Below are 20,765 nucleotides of genomic sequence, written 5' to 3'. Positions count from 1 at the left end.
ATTCATTTAGGTTCTGATGTTTTATGTTATGATATGTTTCCAATTTTGATAACTCTCGTTTTAAAGTAACTTCCCGAACTGGTAATTTGATCGTCGCCGAAACTGATGGCGGTTATAAATTTATCTGAACCAAATCACCTGTTGAAACGTAAACATGTTTGATCAAGCTCTCCAAAATATGTGATGCATATCCGACATCCTGTTGTTTGATATTAATATTTGGTTTTTACAACATCTTGCTTCCCTTTTATATACTTTTTTCTATGTATCTTAGAATAGTTATACAAAATTCAATGGGAAGCTTCTTACGTGCTATCCGACATTCGTTTTCTGTTATTTTGGCAAATACCTCTACGTAATCTCTAAACAAAAATGCGTTGTTGTTGTTGTTGTTGAACGCGTATATTTTTCCAGGGATTTGTGTTAGAAGAAAAGATTATTCTGGCAAAATCTATACCTTAGAATGCCCCTCCGTTCTTCATGGGTTATCATTCTGATTATGTGGGTCTTTCTGCGCATTATCATCTAGACGAATAGTTTTCATTATTTATTGAGTAGGCTTACATCTCTTTATGGAAGAGCATAGAAGTGCTCTATGGGTGTAGCATCACATTTCAAAAATTCATATCCTCTTGTCTCCTCTATTTATAATCCACGTTTCACCCCTGTAGAAGACTGCATTCCAAACAAGTATCTTCAGAAAATATTTCCTAACAGCTAAATTTATATTCGGTGTTAATAAATTTCTCTTTCTTAGAAATGCTTTACCTGCAGTTGCCAGTCTGCATCGTCTGATTTAATTCGAATACATTTCATTATTCTTGTTTTGCTTTTTTGATGTTCATCTTCTAATCTCTTTGCAAGACGCCATCAACGCCTTACAACTGCTCTTCCAAGACTTTTGCCGTCTCTGGCAGAATTATGTATTTATCGGCAAATCACAAAGTTTTAATTTCCTCTCCCTGAATATTAACTTATTTTCCAAATTTCATGTTGGTTTCCTCTATTGCTTCCTGCAAGTGCAGATTGAACAGCATCGGCGATAGGCTACAACCCTGTCTCGCTCATTTCTCAACGATGTCGCTTCCATTTTATGTCCTTTGACTCATACAATGGCAGTCCGGTTTCTGTGCAAGCTATGTTTAGCCATGCTAACGACAGAATTTTAAAGAGAGCACTCCAGCCAACATTGTTAAAAGCTTTCAAATGGTTTCTCTAAATCCATAAAGGCTATAAACGTAGATTTGTCTTTCTTCGACTTATCTTCTATGTCTTGTGGTAAGTATTGCCTCTTGTATTTCTACATTTATCTTGAAACCAAACCGATCCTCTCCGAGGTTTATCCGTGATCCTCTAAATAATTCATTTCAGTATTTTGCAGTTATGACTTACTAAGCTGCTGATACGTTACTATTCAAACTTTTAGGAATTTTGAGTTGGTACCTTCTTCTAGAGTCCTGACAGTATTTCGCTTGTTTCATTTATCTTGCGTACCAGTTGGAATAGTTTTCAAAGGATCTCAATATTTCTGAGGGAATGCCGCCTACTCCGGGAACCTTATTCTGACTTTTGGTGCTCGTCAAATGCTTCTCGCACCAACGTGTATTTAACATGAACCAGGACAATAAAGTCAGTTTACGGAAAATCTTAAAGGAGTGGATTTAATATCCCTATTCGTCTCTCTCAGAAACATTGCTCTTCCTTGACTGGAGTGTGTGAATCTGGCAATTAGTGCAAGAGATCGGTCCCATTGCCCTACTTTTCGGGTATGCCACGACAACGAAGCAGGCAGACAGCGAACTGATGTCCCGAGCAAACACTGGAAACACAGTTGCTGCGTCCTCTGACAGCAGGTAATCCAGAGGATCGATGCCACCAAATTAACACCGAGCCGGCGGCTCTCTGGAGTATTACCTGCCGCTGGGCCGTGTCCCATGCACGCACACCGCACTGGGCTCCTATAATTGCCATAAAATTATGTAACGCACGTTCCGTTGGTCACTGTTGCTTACAACATCTTTAAGTCATCTTACTGCCCTCGGAACAATGTACGACAAGGTTGTTCAAGGAAACTAGGCACAAATTTGTACCAGGGGACTTCAAATATTAAGGTACGCATTATTATGGCTGGCTAAATAACTTTTATTGAATGCTGTACTACGTTTCAGAGTGATACGGATACATGACACTGTTTTTCAACATGGTCATCTACTCTGTAAACAACGGTTTAATTCCTCGGCGATAGAAATCTACTGGTTGGTCACGGATCCACTCGAGAACCGCCGTGTGGACGTCGTCATCCTTGGAAAATCTCTTTCGCCGAAGATGTTCTTTGAGCTTGCCGTAAAGATGCACGGCCCAGTCGTAATAACGAGAACACAGCATGTTTTCGATGTCAACGCACAGTAACCATACACAGATGGCAGGTGTTAGCACTAGCAGTGAAGTATATACACTGAAGCACCAAGGAAAACTGGTATAGGCATGCGTATTCAAATACAGAGATATGTGAGCAGGCAGAATACGGCGCTGTGGTAGCCAGCGCCTACCAAACATAAAACAACAAGTTTCGGTGCAGTTTTTAGACCGGTTACTGCTGCTACAATGGTAGCTTATCAAAATTTAAGTGAGTTTGAACGTGGTGTTATAGTCGGCGCACGAGCGATGAGATACAGCATCTCCCTAGGTAGCGATGGCGTGGAGATTTTCCGGTACGACCATTTCATGAGTCTACCTTGAATATCAGGAATCCGGTAAAACATAAAATATCCGACATCGCTGTGGCCGGAAAAAGATCCTGCAAGAACGGGGCCAACGACGACTGAAGAGAATCGTTCAGCGTGACAGAAGTGCAACCCTTCCGCAAATTGCTGTGGATTTCAATGCTGGGCCTTCAACAAGTGTCAGCGTGCGAACCATTCTACGAAACATCATCGATATGAACTTTCGGAGGCGAAGGCCCACTCGTGTACCCTTGATGACTGCACGACACAAAGCTTTATACCTCGCATGGGACCTTTAACACCGATATTGGACCGTTGATGGCTGGAAACACGACGCCTGGTCGGACGAGTCTCGTCTGAAATTGTATCGAGAGAATGGAAGTGTACGGGTATGGATACAACCTCATGAGTCCACGACAGCAGTGGCCTGTTCAGGCTGGTGGAAGATCTGTAGTGTCTGTAGTGGTGTGGGACATGAGCAGTTGGAGTGATAGGGGACCCCTGATACGTCTAGGTACGACTCTGACAGGTGACACGTATTTAAGCATTCTGCCTGATCACCTGCATCCATTCGTGTTCATTGTGAGTTCCGACGGACTTGTTCAATTCCAGCAGGACAATGCGACACCACACACATCCATAATTGCTACATAGTGGCTCCAGGAACGCTCTTCTGCGTTTAAACACTTCCCCTCGCCACTAATTTACCTAGACATGAACATTATTGAACGTATCTGAGATTCCTTGGTACGTGCTGTTCAGAGGAGATCTCCACCTCCTCGTACTCTTGCGGATTTACGGAGAGCCTTTCAGGATTCATGGTGGCAGTTCCCTCCAGCACTACTTCAGACATTAGCCGAGTCCATGCGACGTCGTATAGCTGCACTACCGCGTGATCGCGAGGGCCCTACACGATATTAGGCAAGTGTACCAGTTTCTTTGGCTCTTCAGTGAATTTAGTGTGTCGGAGGGACACGGAAAACAGTGCAGTCGTTGTCGTAATGCGGAAAAGGAGCGATTTATCTGACGCCCAGAGGGGCATGATCATTGCCTTCTGGACCAAAGGTAGAAGCATTTCCGAAACAGCAGTTTGTGGACTGTTCGTGTGCCGCAGTTGGAAAAACATACCGACATGGCAAAACGGCGCTATCCAAAACCGGCGCCGAGGCAACTGTGTTCCACCATGAGCCATAGGTGACAGGTGTAAACGACGGCTGCGGCTGTGTCCACGGGCGAATAGACGTGCAACTATTGAGCATCTGACAACCCAGGTGAACCAAGGAGCTACCAGCAGTGTATTCTCAGCGAAGGTTGCTGCGTACGGGACTCCGCAGCAGGCGCCTGGTTCATGCACCCAAGATAACTGCTGTTCAGCTGCGACGAAGATTGGAATTTGCAGGCCAATACTGTAAGTGGACGTTCACTGAGTAGCGAAAGGTGGCCTTTACAGATGAGCCACGTTTTATGCTCCTTCAGACAAATGGTTGTTGGCGTGTACAGTTTGAAACGTGTGGAAGCAAACATCCTGCAAGAATCGTCGGAAGGGTCCAGGCCGGAGGAGAGAGTGTCATAGTCTGAGGAATGTTTTAGTGGCATTTCTTGGGTGATGGATCAACACAAGTATGTATGTATCGTAGGGGACCGTGCCCACCCGTACATGCACTGCATCGTGCCGTACGGCTCGCAGTGTACGTGCGTGGTTCGCAGAGCACCAGGATGAGTTCACGATACTCCCCTGGCCTCCAAACTCCCCGGATTTAAACCTAATCGAAAATCTGTGAGATCACCCCGGTCGGGTTGTTCGCGCCGTGCATCCTCAACCGAGGAACCGACCGCAGCTGGCCACGGCGCTGAAGCCAGCATGGCTCCATAGTCCATACCCTTGTTGGCACCTTCCAGAACCTCACTGACTCTGTTCCTGCACGTCTGCAACAGTCCGCGCTGCAAGAAGTGATAATTCACTCTTTTGACAGCTGGTCACTTCAATAAGACTTGACAGTGTAGAAATTGCATGTCACATGGCCTGGATTGGATGGCGGATGCTACTGAACCTTCCATAGAAAACGTTGAAGCAGAGACTGCATAAGCACCCCGTGCGTTCTGTTGCATTGTCGTGTAGGAGTACAATAACTAACTAACTCCGTCCGAACAGGACTCGGAAGACCGAAAGGTACTGACCGACCGCCGTGTCATCCTCAGCCCATAGGCATCACTGGATGCGAAGATGGAGGGGCGTATACCGCTCTTCTGGCCCTTGTCAGTTTTCGTGAAGGCAATATTTTTAATGAGCTAACTGAATTTAAGAACAGAAAATTCTGAAAAAAGCTTGAGACAGCTGTAATCCAATAGATTTAAGTTGTATCAGTGTGAAACAACTGTCAGTATCGCGAATATCGCTGTAAACTGGCGATAGTCGATACTTATCGACGCACAGTAAGTCCACAACATTATATTATACTTATTATATACTATATTATACTTAGTATAAACAGTTTACATCTATGTGTCAATTTTGTGCAGTGAATTACGTCCAGTTCAGTGTCAGACTAAGCAGTGCAATAGTGTGAATTTATGACCACATTATGACCAACATCTATTATCGATATAAACAAGTCCAGGCGATAGCAGCGTCTCCTGGCGAAGAAAAACTTCTAGGCAGACACACACACGGCGCATGTAATATCAGTGTGCGTGCTGTTCGTGTGTAGAATGCGGAAGGCGCGCGATCAGTTTGTTTGAGTAGGGCCAGTTTGTGACGACCCGGAGGCTCGGTACAATCATTTCGGAAACTGCTCGACTTGCCGGGAGTTCGAGGAGTGCGGTGGTGAGTGTCTTCAACACGTGGCGAAACCAAGGTTAAACCACGTTCACACCTCGTTGAACTGGGCGGCCACCCCTCATCACAGATGTCGGACGTCGTAGTCTGGGCAGACAGGTAAAATAGGACAGGCGGCGAACTGTGGCGAAACTAACATCGGACTTTAAATGTGGGCAGAGTAAAAGTGTAACTGAACACGCAAGCCACCGAATGCTCCTAACGATGGGCCTCCGCAGCCGACAGTCCATGTATGTGCCGATGTTAACACCTCGACATCGACAACTACGACTTCAATGGGTCCTTGACCATCGGCACTGGACGTTGCCGCAGTGGCACACTATTGCATCGTCTGATGTACCCCGATACCTTCTTCGTCAGTCCTACAGCAGGCCACGAATCCTTTGCCTTCGGGGGAACAGCTACGTAACACCGGTACTGCGGGACGGAGGCAAACTGGCTGCGGCTCCGTTATGCCCTGTGGAACATTCACATGGGCATCCATGGTTCCGGTGGAGCTCGTGCAAAGCCCCATGATGGCCAACGAGTATGGTATGCTGCTTTCAGAAAAGTACACCCCTTAATGACGATCATGTTTCCCGACGGTAGTGGCATTTTCCCACAAGATAAAGCGCCATGTCACAAGGCCAGCAGTGTCATGGAGTGGTTCAAGGAACACAATGGCGAGCCAATTGATTTACTTGAACCCGTTCCAACGCATCTGGTATTTAATTGAACGTGGGGTCAGAGCTCATCGTCCCCCCTCCCTGGAATTTATGGGAACTAGGTGACTTGTGTGTGCAGATGTGGTGACGATTCCCTCCAGCGACCTACCAAGGCCTCATTGCTTGCATGCCACGAAGCATCGTCACTGTTATACGTCCCAGAGAGACACATAATGGCTATTAGCTAGTTGGCTATAATGTTCTGGCTGATCAGTGAATGAAAAGTGTATCACACGATTACCGCACCATAAGAGCTGATGCGAAACTACGTGCTTCCCAAACAAGCTGTGGCATCAGTCACAACAGAAAACGAAGCACAACTCCACATCAGCAGAAGACACCACTGGGCATCCGTTTGTAAGTACCCACTGCCTCCCCTCCGTCCAAATACCACAATAGGCATTCCAGTAGCAAGGAGTGAACAAAACAGTATTCTGTATTAATTTAGATTAAGACATCTTATTTCTAAGTAACGTATGTCTGCACGCATGAACTCCTGACGATGAGCGGAACATTGATGGAACGCTTGCAGTACATCAAACATAAAATAAATAAATGTGACTGGTAGCAGAACAATACAAATAATTAGACGATGGCTAATTGTGCTTTATTTTTGAAGACATGCACGTCACGCCTCTGCCTGCGAGTATGCGGAAAAGAAATTTTACTTGAATCAGCAACGAGCCAGGGTGTACGTATCAGACTTTACAACCCCTCAACCCCCGCCCTCTTCCCCCCACCTGTGCGGTTTCCCATTTTGAAGGTGTCCCTCGCAGATGAGGACAATCGTTCCACTACGACGTAAGAGTGCGGAATATTTCTATGCTGCTGCCATTTTCAAACGTTACAGTTTACAACTAACCTACAGTGTACCATACGATACAACCCTCGTCTTAAAATCTGGAATTCTGTCCCTATCAGTTGGTTAATTCGGTATAAGATTCATTACGTAATACCGCGAGTTGTATTCCCGCACCCTGCGGCGATGTACGTGTGCTTGTGACGTCATCGTCATTGTGCGCTCGGCTGGGCGGCGCGTTGACGAGTGTTTGACACCTCTAACCACGGCTGTCTGTTTCAGGCGGCGAGACTCTTGGGCCTGGGACCCGAGAAGATCGTCCTGCTGGACAACAAGACCCGCATCCTCGCCAAGTCGCAGAACACTGCGGATCTTCTCCAGGTAAGGATCTTTTTCTCTATATCAACAGACGGGAGTGTGGGCCAGACGTGCCGATACCGGTCGTCGCCTTTGACCTGTGACGTAATGGAGTTGTAGCACGTGATGTCCGCAAACAGCGATAAAACACAATATAGACTATATGTGCTTCCCTTCCACATTACCCTTTTTGCGCTGTAGGTTGTAGCGACAGATCAGTAGCATAACCTGAAGTTAGATTAGGTTTGTAAGGAAACAGTTTGATTGTGAGTTCGGGAAGCTAATGAATGTGAATTCCGAAACCTAAACTATGGTGATCTGTAGCCTAAATCGAGAGATGGGGCCCCTCCACGCCCGCACCAACGTCGTGACCAAACCAAAAGTTCTACTGTCACCTCCGTCAACATGTTAGTTATCTAATAGGTGTATCACAGGATGCTGGGCTGTGATGTTATCCGTACGTCTTGCTAAGACTACGCAATAGCACGGTCCATCCGGTGATAGATAGTGGACGAAACGCGAATGAGGGTAGCAATTTGAAGAGCAGAGGGGAAAAAAGTGCCAAGGCTCGTGCCGTGGGAAAGAAACTTCTGCGACAGTGGGATGGGTAGTAAGAGCATTAGTGGCTTACTAGCTGCAATAGTTCATGCAAGGTTGGGTTTGTTAGTGTGCGTATCATGCATCATTACCGTGGCAGGAGATGGCGATGCATCCCGGTTTGCTGCAGCCGCTGCATTCCTGGAACAATCAGGATCGTTATATATTAGTGGGAGATCGGCCATAGATCATCTCACTGTGTGTGTGTGGGGGGGGGGGGCGGCGGCGAGGGGGGGGGGGGGGTGTAGCTTGTCTGCATACAGTGAACGGTACGGCTTCCCTGAGTGGTGCGAGTTATTCGGCAAGTGTGTTCCAACAGGATAGCCAGTAATGGTGGCTGATTAACAGGGGCTCACCTGCACCGTTGTGTTTGCGCGTATTTGGCCATAGATGCTAGGTCCTTGCAAGTATGTCTTTTGGTCTTTTATGTTTCCATCTATGGTTGTGGTCGTAGTTCCCCAGATTCAGAATAAACGGGTTCTGCGAATGTCTGGAGTTTCTGTATAGTCTTGTGGTGAGTTTGTGGATTACCTCCGTGAGAGTTTCAAGTCGGTATTCCCGGTGAAGGTCCGCGATGCGTGTGTATCGTGGAGCATTGCTTATGATTTTGAGTACTTTGTTTTGTATGATCTGCAGACGGCGCCGGCGTGTGGGCGCAGCATATCCCCAGACAGGGGCTGCGTACGTCATAAGGGGTCAAATAAGTGTCATGTATATGGACCTCGACACCCTTCTGTTCAGTGTACTACGCCTGTTGAGCATAGGGTAGAGCTGTGTGAGCCTCGTGCTTGCTCTGTTGGTCATGTGTTGTATGTGGTCCCCCAGAGTAATTTCCGGTCCAGCCAGACACCGACGTATTTGACTTTCTCGCGGAAACGTATTGGGCGTGCATGTAGAGTTATTGGTCTGCAGTATCGGTGTTTGCGCAGTTGCTTCGGTCTTCCAGTGAACAGAACGGCTTCGCACTTGTCGACGTTTACTCTAACAGGCCATTTCTCTAACCAAGACTCAGCCACTCTGAGCCTAAATCGAGATATTCGTTAGGCTCAAGGGTGATAGTTTATTTGTAAATTGTGTGGCCAACTAACGCTAGGCATTGAGAATAACTTAATTTTTGTCGCAGTGCGTATTTTAGGCATAGTGTTTTATGTCCGTCATTTTGATGACGTCATGGGTCAAAGCTGACTAGTGGTATCGACAGATTCAGTATTTCCTCAGTTGCCTCTAGTTGATATTACGTAAATTACACGGCTAGACAAAAAAAGTGAAGCACGCATGTGTGGACGAGGAAACAGAATGAAATTTCACTGATTTAGACGGTATCCGACGTACTTTTAGTAGTTACAAAATCGAGTCAAATTTACGAAGAGCTTGGCAGTACGATCCCACTTATCAGGATGACGTTGCAGTCCCTCTGGCCTGGATGCGTGCACTCACTCGGTTGGAAAGGCTATCGTAAAGCCGTTGTCTCCTTTCCAGAGGCAAGTTGGCCCTCTAATGTTGCAACTGGTCCTTGATATTCTGGATACCGCCACTGGGACGGAGTTGACGTCCGAACTGGTCCCACAAATGTTCTGCCGGAAACAAGTCTGGAAATGTTACTGTTCATGGTAGAACCAGATACGTATCACGCAGACAGTATCACGCAAACAGTTTATAGAGACATTAGCTATATGTGGACGACCAATGTCCTCTTGAAAAATGACACCAAGATACTGTCGCATGTGAGGGAACACATGATGACGCATGTTGTCCGTGAGGCACCGTAGTGCCGTAAGAGTTTCCCCGATCAAACCAGCCGTGAACGGAAGTCATACGCACCATGATGCTAGGAATAGCACCGCTATGCCTCTCTAAGACATTGGAAGAATGTTTTCACATGCTAGACGCATGCTAGGCGCATGAGACATTCCATTTCGGAAGTCGTTAGGGAATTCGATATTCCGAGATCCACACTGTCAAGAGTGTGCCGAGAATACCACGGACAGTTCAGTGGCCGACGGCCTTCACTTAACGAGCGAGTGCAGCAGCGAACGCGCATAGTTGTCACTGCTAACAGACAAGCAACACTGCGTGAAATAACTTCAGAAATAAGTGAGGGACGTACGGCAAACGTATTCTTTAGGGCAGTGAATTTAAATTAGGCTTTAATGTTCTATGGGAGACCGACGCGAGTGCCTAACTGCACCACGACGTTTACAGCACCTGTTCTGGCCTCGTGACCATATGGGTTTGACCCTAGACCGTGGCCTCGTCAAATGAGTAGCGATTTCAGCTGGTAAGAGCTGATGGTAAGGTTCGAGTATGCCGCAGACCTCACGAAAGACCCAAGTTGTAAAAAATGCATCGTGCAGGCTGGAGGTGGCTCCATAATGGTGTGGACTGTGTTTACACGGAATGGACTGGGTTCTCTGGTCCAACTGAATGGATTACTGACTGTAAACAGTTATGTTCGGCTACTTGGAGACCATTTGCAGCCATCCATAGACTTAATGTTCCCAAACAACGATGGAATTTTTGAGGATGACAATGCGCCAAGTCACCAGACCACAATTGTTAGCGATTGGTATGAAGAACATTCTGCTCAGTTCGAGTGATGATATGGCCACCCAAATCGCCCGACATGGTTCCCATCGAAAATGTATGGTACATAATCGAGAGGTCAGCTAGTGCTCAAAATCCTGCGCCGGCAACACTCTCGCAATCATGGACGGCTATAGAGGCAGCATGGCTCAATATTTTCTGCAGTGGGCTTTCAACGACTTGTTGAGTCCATCCCATGTCGAGTTGCGCATTATGCCAGGCAAAAGGCGTTCCGACAGGACATTAGGAGGTGTCCCATGAGTTCTGTCACTTCAGTGTGGTATTTCATGAGTAGCTGTGACATAAGATACCACTTAAAAGAGGTATGGCAACGTGAGTTTTAACTGCAACTTGAATATGTCCGTTTCACATGTCGTACCATTTGCTTCGGCTATGCAGCCGAAACTGTGTAGTAATGAAGATATGAAAAAAACATTCTAGTTCAGCAAAGACTGTCTGTGCGGCAGATTACTGCCACTGAAAAACCTTTATCCCGACTGAGGACCCTGTTGCAACTGATGTGTTATATTTATTAATAACGTACTCTTTATAAGTAGGCAAATAGATCCATTACTGTTCTATTGCAGTCTTGGTGATGAAGCAATGAAAACAACCGAAAAATACTGACGACTAACTTCAGGAGCAATCCAAGGTAGAATGTATACAGCCACTGGAAGAATTTTGAATGGAATTCATCCACGAGTGAAGTGCCTTGCAGAACAATAGTTTGACCTTTCTTGAATATTTCTCTTCAGTCTGGGATCCTTACCAAGTTGGATTAATAAACGAGATAGAAGAGACACAAGAAAGAGCGGAACATTTCGGCAAGGATTCGTTTAGTAAGTGCGACAGCAGCGTTTTGTTTGCTCTGAAGTGGCAATCGCTGCAAGAGAGATTTTGGACGTCATGGAGACGTTTATTGATAAATTTCTGACAGAGTTTATGAAAGAATAGTCGGTCAGATTATCAGTTCCGGTCATACGTCTCTCACGAAGAGGCTCTCATGAACTTCTAACCGCTCAACATTCGAATTCCGTAATTTGTCCAAAACTGCCATTAGCACCAGTACCCGAACTCTGCTACTATCAGCATACCTGCGACCTTTTCTTGCTAACTCCCTCATCGAATAATTATACCATATTCGATGACTGTAGCAATGTTAAGATTAAGAGTGCTGTTACATTTTTATTGCAAAATTTACAAAAGAAGAGATTATTGTCTTAATCATCCCACCTGAGACGACGAAGAGGAAAAAGCATTTTGAAAAAGGAAAGTGTATAATAAAGACCTACAAATGCAAGCACTTTTCGTCTTCGGCGTGATTATCCAACGTAAGACCACTTTTCATACCTTAGTTTCTCGCACTAAGTTCAGCACTAATATATTCGTCTCCACCACCAGCCCACAGGCTAACTGATCCTAAAATGACGTCGTTGAACGGGTTTGGTGGAAGGCATGGGCGCTTCTACCTAAAGACGAAGTTGCGGAATTCGATTATGGGGGATAATGGTCCGTTCCTCGAGCTTTACTGAATTGCTGAGATCGTGTTCGCCCTTACAGAGTGACAGCGACGAAAAATCGGAGAAATTATATCTCGTGCTGAGTCTTACTGGAGCAGTTTTCCACTCACCATTGGTGAATGTAACAGGGAATGGAGAAATTGATATTAGTATCTTCTATCATTCGTAAGATGGCGAACAGGTATAAATACAGATGTGGACGGATGTTTAGGGCGATTACAGCTCATCCGAAATGCCGTTTAACATTCGTCGAGTGCTGCCATTGCAGGAAACGTTCCATTTCAGCGGGGACAGGTGAGCGACGCGCCGGCCAGTGCATTGTCTGTGACGGCCCTTTACTGACTAGAATTGCAATATGGCGTCGCTATATTTGGCCCTTTCAGTGGGCCTGGTTTGGAGGTGGGGGGCTGGGAGCCGCGTTCACTCGCCGGCTGGTCGATCTGGCAGCGTCCGCGTGCGCGCCTCACGCACGAAAGAGAGCACACAGGGCAAAATTCAGTCCACACTGAGTACACATCGCGTTAATAGCGTCTAACTCCGGCTGTAGCCTAGACAACGGGCTAAATTTGATGAGGAAGAGTGTCCACAAGTTTCTCGAGATCCCGTACAACTACAAGATTGCGAGGAAGCTGAATGCTACTTTACCTCCGCTGTTCCAAATGACATTATTATGAGATTGACTCATTTAGGGAGCCAATCGATGGAGGGGAGGACCTCAGTGTTCGCCAGATTATCTTCATCTTGAACGACGGGGATGTCCACATCATGAAGATGTAGAAGAAAGGGCAACATTTTGCCAACGATAATTTTGAAGTAAGCACCCTAGTTAGTGTTCAAAGCCGTTCACTATATTCAAACATTACCCTGAAAGTTCATAATATACTACTACCACAGTTACAATGCCTTTAAACATGCAAATTTTAATGAAATTAGATCCGTAAATGAACAACAACGAAATCTGACTAATTTTTACCTTACATGCGGTAGTGATCAGGACTTTCTCACACAGCAACACGACAACTCAAACGGGATTTAGCACAAGTTAAACCACTATAATTTCAAACGATAACCCTTTCAAGAAATCTCATCTCACTATTCACTATCAATTTATTTGAGAATTACACCGTATGAGTGTAATACGAGGGCTATTCGGAAAGTAAGGTCCTATAGGGTGCGAAATGGAAACCACAGCGAAAATCCGATGAAGCTTTGCACAGATGTTGTGCAGTATCTCTAGTATACCCGTCGATCGCGTCACGTAGCTCTTTTCAATTCTGAGCGCACTGTGAGCACGTAAAGATGCTTGGAACATAGTGTCTCCCGCCAAGTGTGAGGGCCTGGTGTGAGATTTCGCCTGAATTCATGCAGCCCACAAAACATAACTGTCCTTCTGCATGACAATTCTCGGCCGCATGCCGAAGGGACAATGAAGATGCTCCTGCAGCATTTTCAATGGGAAGTGTTTCAACACTCACAATAGAGCCCGTAATTGACTCTCCCTGAGTTTCATCTCTGCTTACATGAACCGCTAACTATGAAGACAACGTTCTTGCACAGACAACGAGCTGTATACCAGCTTAGAGAATTGGCAGAAAGCACAGGTGGCTTCCTTCTGTGATGAGGGTCTTACTAAGTCGTACAATGCTACGACAGATGTCTAAATCGGTGCGGCGACTATGTAGAGAAGTAGCTAGAAGATGTAGCTAACTGTTACAAATGAAATATTTTTTATTTTCACTTTGGCTTCTATTTTGCGACTGATCGGACCTTACTTTCCGAATAGGCCTCGTACGTTCAAGGCACATTTATATACACTCTGCATTCTTCGGCACCTAATAAACTGAAATGTTCTCGTGTGGTAGCTAAACATCGGCGTCTTCATCATCGCAGGCACACGTCTTGAAGCTTCACTGCGACGTACACTTATCTTGTTAGCTGAAAGTTGCACAAAAAAAAAAAAATACTCGTTCTCCCGGAGGTAGATTATTCACATTCTTCGTGAAATATTATAAGACTGACTCTAAATCTCACATGAACGAGGTTCTTAAGGGAACACCTATGGCGGCTCAGAACAAGGATCGGAGGACAGAGGATCACAAAATTAAGACTCAGATTTCACGTTAATATTTGGGTCCCCTTTTCCCGATAGAATCATTGGGGTAGTTTAGGGAGGCGCAAGTCGCCAAGGTGGCGCCCAGTTCAAAGACGGCGCCAGGGCATTGAACGACACGAAATTATTATTATTACCAACAAACCTCGTAACTTCATTCACGGTGTGGTGATGGACATGTCCAAGCGCGATATCCCCTTGACAGCATTCTGCCACGTAGATCCTTTTTACAGCGTTGATCCCATACAATCGATTGGCACATACATACCGCTTCACTGTCAGCTAGCGGCCGGGGTCAGGGGATGGCGATGAGGGTCGGGTAGGGTGGGGGAGGTCACACCACCACCTGGTATGAATTCTAACAGGTTTGCAACGTTCTAAGGCTACCATTTTTGCTCTTTAAAGGGGAACACGAATATTTTGTTCGGTGAGCTTATGTGTGTGATGGTGTGACACACCATATAACGGCTTGCCAAAGTCCCTAGCCGTACCATCACACATGAACTGGACAGAATAATGGTGGACAGAAAAATATCAAAATTGCAGCTTCATGCTAAATCAATCCTACATTAACAATTAGACTTTTCTAACAAAGTAATAAGGTACCGGTTGGAGAAAAGAAATTAAATTTCTTTTCCGGGTTCGGGTTCTCAGTGCCCTTCTTCACAAGATTATACGTATCTGATTATTTGCGAGTCTCAACAATAACATGCGTACAGCAAAATGCTATGGTCATGTGGTTCATAGCGTGTGGCTCACAGCGTATGGGAGGCGAAGCATGAGAGAAGTAGCGGCTCAGCATGCAATCCTCACCAAAAGATGTGCGCAAGAGATCTCTCACACGTGTATCAATATGGAGTGGAGAGCCGTTCTGCATAAAAGCCGCGCTTTTCGGCAGATGTTTATCATACACACTAAGGACGATGCGATTCTATAACATATCGGCGCATCTCGCACGCGTCACTCTGATAGTCTAAAGAGCATCATCCCGCAGTTCCTCGAATAGAAAGAATCTGATCATGAGTGATGTGGTGGATCCACACCACACCGTGACTTTTTCGCCATGCAATGGGGTTTCCACGTCAGTTCTAGGATTTTCGTAGCCCAAATCCTGCAGTTGTGGGGTGTTGACAGACCCTCGGAGTGTGAAATTGGCTTCGTCGGTCCAGCGTCATCTGGTGGCCGATTTTTGCACTTGTATCTGGTTTCAATGAAACCTCATGTCATTTCAGGAATGTGTGTAATGTTTTACCTCTCTATCTAGATTATTTCGTGAATTACTACATTTGACTTTCTGGTCACACTGTACGTCAGTCGTGAAGTATAGCTCACTCTTACAGTGGCCTTTAAATTACCGTTTGACCTTCTGCGTTTGGGTTTTCCTTGTTCCCATAGATCGCTTATGGCAAACGCCAGGATAGTAACTTTAGATGAGGACACGGCAAATTACCTTCCCCAGATTCGTTTTGTGTGAAGGACGAATTTTGTAAAATCCTAGATGGAGTAACAATGGAAATACCAGACAATGTACGGGTGATAATTGGGGGAGATTCAGATGGACAAGTTGGTGAGAGAGGAGGAGTGGGGAAGACAGAGTTCATGGTGGGTAAAGTTATGGAGAAGGAAATGCAGCTGGGCACAAGATTGCAGAATACGCTGTATCTTTTGACCTAATGATCGCCAAAACCTACTTCAATCGTATAAGGGAACAACCTATAAGGTACAGGAGCGGAGACCATAAAAGTGAGTTAGACTACTTGTTGTCAAGAAGGAAACACATAAAGGAAATAAAGAATACCTTGGTAATATACAGTGAAGGTGTGGCTGTGCAATACAAACTCTTAGTGGCCGATTATGAAATGGTAGTGAAAAAAATACGAAGATGTATCAAGCGAGGAGAACAAAGAATAAAGTGGTAGAAACTGAAAAAGAGGTGTTGCGAAAAAAATTCAAGGAACAGTATTAAGAGAAGTGAAATTACCAGAGGATGTACAGGAGTGGTGGAGTTATAATAGCAATGTAATTACAAAAGCTGGAAAATACGTGCTGGGTGTAACAACAGGAAAGGGACCACCAGAAGATAAGGAGGCATGGTGGTGGAATGAGGAGGTTCAGGCAGCGATAAAAGTGAAGAAAGATGCAAAAAAACAATGGGACCTAACAGGAAGACAGGAAGATAGGGAAGCCTAGAAGACTGAAAAAAAGATGGCAAAAAGAGCAGTGGAAAAAGTAAAGGCTGAGGCAATGAAAGAGGCGTATGAGGAGCTGGAAAGAATACAGGACGGCAGGCAACTCCTACGGATTGCTAAAACAAGAGATAAGGCGCCTAAGGACATAACATCAATGAGGTATATAAAGGATGAATCAGGTGTAGTATTACACGACCTTGAGAAAATGCTGAATAGGTGGTGGGAGTATTCTGAAAGGCTAATGAATGAGGAAAATGTACGAGAGAAGTACGAGGATGGAGATATAAATGGAGGAATGACCCAAACTATAAGTAGGGAAGAAGTCGAACACGTGATGAAGAAAATGAAAAATGGGAAGGGCCTAGGGGCAGACCAAATCCCAATAGAAGCATGGAAAAGTCTGAGAGAACAGAGAACTGATATTCTCATCTAATGCAGAATATCTGGAAAGGAGAAAGAGTGCTGCATGCGTGGAGAAGCAGTATACTGTTTCCCATATATAAGGGGAAAGGGGATATCCAAAATCAGGGGCGGGCAAACGTTGCACGCGGCTCATGAGCGCACAGCGCTGCACGTGTGCTGCTCGCGTGCAATCGTCGACTGGGGCAGTGACGACAGCCGGCGGGTTGCGGCAGTGTAGTGCCAGGCTAAGCTGCGGACGTTAATGCGTAGCGACCACTACGTAGTGAACGTTGTATTTCAAGAACCGGAAAATGCAGTGTGAAACAAGGAAACGGAGAAGTGGAGATTTGCTATGTTTTAAAAAGTAATGGGAGAATCACTTTTTCTTTGTGCAAAAACGTGAAAATTCAAAATGTTTAATATGTGGCAGTATTCTCGCTGGTCAGCGGAAGTTTAGTATTGAAGGCCAATATAACAAATTTCACAAGGACGAGTACAATTTATTGTCGGATTCTGAGCGGATGGGGAAATTGACTGAGCTTAAGAAGAGCGATCTGACGATACTAGATGAATCTGTCGTAGTTGCTGTGGTCACGAGAGATCTGCGACTTCCTTTCGTCATGTCTCTCATGTAACTGATTTAACATTTTATGGAGCACCGTTTTCAATTTTTCAGGACGACAACAATAATAGCCCAGCGGTACGAGCTCAATATAGCGAGAGCTGGAAAACCATTTGCTGAATTAGTAAGTGTCGGTTAAGAGCAAACATCAGTGATGAAAATTTAAGTAACTGCTTGCGTTTGTCTGTATGCAGAAATTTTGTTCCACTCCACCTGTGATAATTAAAAAAACGTATCTTAGGTAATAGGTACTCTTTCAAACGATGATATCTTTCAAGCACTACTACTACTAATCTTATTCCTACATTCAATAAAGCAAGCTAGGAAACAAAGCGCATTGCAGAGGAAGGAGCGGACAGAAGGTATGGTGGGGAGGGGAGATAAGCGGGTAGCCAGCTTGCCCCTGTGTGCACGCAGAACACCTGTTAACTGCACGCTACAAGTGCACCGCACACGTGCAGGATTCCTGCCCGCCCCTGTCCAAAACTGTGGCCGTTATAGAGGGATAAAACTGATGTCCCACGCAATGAAGATCCGGAAAAGGATAAACTGAGAAGAAATTGCGTCTAGAAACTGCAGTATGTGAAGAACAGTTTGGATTTATGCCGGGAAGAGGAACAACCGACGCAATATTTGCACTAAGGCAACCGATGGAGAGGCACAGAGAAGTACAAACCGAACTGCATATGGCCTTTATCGATCTTGAGAAGGCATATGACAGAGTGCCGAGGCAAGAGATATGGAGGTGTCTGAGAAGTAAATGCCTGCCAGAAAAATATATCAGTGTGGTAGAAGACATGTATGAAGGTGCAATGACACAAGTCGGGAGCAGTCCAGGTGCAACAAAGGCATTTACAGTGAGAGAAGGACTACATCAGGGATCTGCTCTCAGCCCATATCTCTTTGGTCTTGTCATGGGTGTACTTGTCAAAGATGTGAAAAAAGAGGCACCTTGAAGCCTGATGTTTGCCGATGATGTTGTAACCTGTGAACCCACCCAGTAGGCACTTCAAGACAAGCTTGAACAGTGGAGAAAAGCTCTAGAGGAAAGGGGAATGAGAATTGGCAGGGTGAAAACAGAGTGTATTTGTACAAAGGATGCCAAAGATCTATATATCAACCTGTAAGGAGAACAACCGACGCTGATCAAGAAATGTAAATACCTAGACTCTTACAAGCAAAGTGATGGAGGACTGGAGGCCGAAATACAGCACAGGATAAATAGTGGATGGATGAACTATGGAAACTGAGCGAAGTACTGTGTGATAAGAAGGTTAGCTTTACAAGTCTTTGGTGAGACCTGCGATGCTGTATAGCGCAGAAACTTGGCCAATTACAAAAGCCCAAGAGACAAAGATGGAAGTGGCAGAAATGAGAATGTGAAGGTAGATGAGTGGGGTGATACGAAAGGGTAGACTAAGGAGTGAGTACATCAGGGGAAGAGTGAAAGTGGGGCCCATAGGGACGAAGATCCAAGAAAGTAGCATAAGATGGTATGGACATGTACAGAGAAGAGGGGAGTACTACGTGGGGAGAAGAATTGAAGATCTAGAAATCGAAGGACCAAGGAGAAGAGGAAGACCGAAACTGAGTTGGAAAGACAAGGTAGCAGGGGACCTACGGGAGAAAGGATGGCTCAGAGAAGAAGCACTGGATAGGCATTTGTAGAAGAGAAGGATCCAGCAAAGCAACGCCGACCCCACGTGACGTGGGAAAAGTCTGAGATGATGATGATGATGATGATCTTCGTTCTGTCTGAGCCTGAACTCCTTCTCTAGGAACGTCGTCGTCCATTGGACGCTAAATCAAATCTTCCTTCCTCCTTCACCTCAGTTTTGACAACTGTCAAATCACATTAATTGAAATGTGTTATTTGATCTAGTTTCAAATTATATTTCTTTTTGATACATACGGGCCATATTCGGAAAGAGGAAATCATTCATTCAAACATCGTACAAGAGAGTTGGAAAATAAATAGCCACAGCATATTCACTTTAAGAAATGAGCCTCTCTCCGACGATAAAGTGAAATCTGAGAGAGCTGCTCCGGTAGACACTGAACATCCAACTTGAAGATTACTCAGTGAGAGGCTTACTCGGAAGAGGAGTTGCCAAAACTTTATGACCCGTTGCGGGAAAGCGCCTGATGGCCAGGCTAACCGCAGTACGACCCTGACTCGCAGAGCTGCCTTCTTCGGTTCGTACGACTGTTAATAACGGAATGCAACTTCGTCCTGGAGAATATTTGTCTACATTTTTTTCTGTTACTCAAATGGCAGATAGTGTATTAACAAACGTTTTTCTAGTACACAAAAGGTCTAATGTCATTTGTGTGTTTCTATATAAATATCGTAAAATTATTCTTGATACCTTTTGTTAGGTAATACCTCTATCGTTTAGTTTTGATGGTACTCAGTCCCTATCTGGCGTCCACATGGAGTTTTGTCACAATAAGATTTCAATATAAACCCGAAAATGAACAAAACATAAGTGACTGAAATGAAAAGTAATCTAATTTTTCAATGCGCCCAAATGTTTTACAGAAGTGAAAACGTAGAAAACATCTAAATCTACTTATTAACCAAACAAGCCTTGGTATAGTCGGTGGTGGAGGTACTTTACACCAGTTTCACCCATTTTCTGTCCTATTTTATTTTCACACTGAACGAGGGAAAAATTACTGCATATCTGCCTATGTCAGCGCCCTAATCTCTCGTACCTTGTTCTTATGTTTCCTAACCGGTTGCAGTATAACAATCGCACAGTCTCCTTCGAATACAGATTTTCGAAATTTACCCTAACGCGTTTCGGAAGAATAACGCCGTCTTTCTTCCGAGGATTTCCATTTACATTCCACAAACATTGTGCTACATTTCCACTCGTCATTACTGCCAAAACATGTTGATTTGCGGAGATTGTAACAGCCAGACATTTCACAAGAGCATTGCAGGTGGACATGTACATGTCATACACAAGACGCGAATGTTCTTTCCATTAACCTTGTGTCTTTCGTAGCTGTGTCCGTTCGCAGAAGATATCGCACAATCGTAGATACGTTGACTCAAACGTGGATCGCTAAAAGTGACTCGTAGATTGTTTGGCTATTTGCAAAAAAATATTCAAATATTTTTTAGCAATGCCAATTTACATTTCTCGTATTCACGATCACTTTGAGTAGTATCTACACAAAACTGAAATAAAACATAATTAAAATCAGTGCCCGCACTACGAACGCTTTAAGAAGAAGAAAAAAAGGGCGCACCACGAAGCAATTATCCGAACGACGAGTCCTCCCTCGGGCATGGGTGTGTGTGTTTGTCCTTA

General features: G+C 45.0%; 1 protein-coding gene across 1 annotated transcript in view; it reads left to right on the top strand.

Annotated features, from left to right (window-relative positions):
* LOC124775864 (1-phosphatidylinositol 4,5-bisphosphate phosphodiesterase epsilon-1-like) overlaps positions 1 to 20,765 on the top strand; it is a 447,016-nt gene that overhangs the window by 157,787 nt on the left and 268,464 nt on the right. Inside the window, exon 3 of the mRNA XM_047250697.1 lies at positions 7,345 to 7,443. Within this exon, the coding sequence (XP_047106653.1) occupies positions 7,345 to 7,443 (99 nt within the window). The remainder of the gene's footprint in view (positions 1 to 7,344; positions 7,444 to 20,765) is intronic.

The sequence above is a fragment of the Schistocerca piceifrons genome, chromosome 2 (genome assembly GCF_021461385.2).
Source record: "Schistocerca piceifrons isolate TAMUIC-IGC-003096 chromosome 2, iqSchPice1.1, whole genome shotgun sequence".
In the NCBI taxonomy this organism is placed as follows: Eukaryota; Metazoa; Arthropoda; class Insecta; order Orthoptera; family Acrididae; genus Schistocerca; species Schistocerca piceifrons.
Note: the sequence above shows the minus strand (reverse complement) of the source record. Positions and strands in the feature narration are given on the sequence as shown.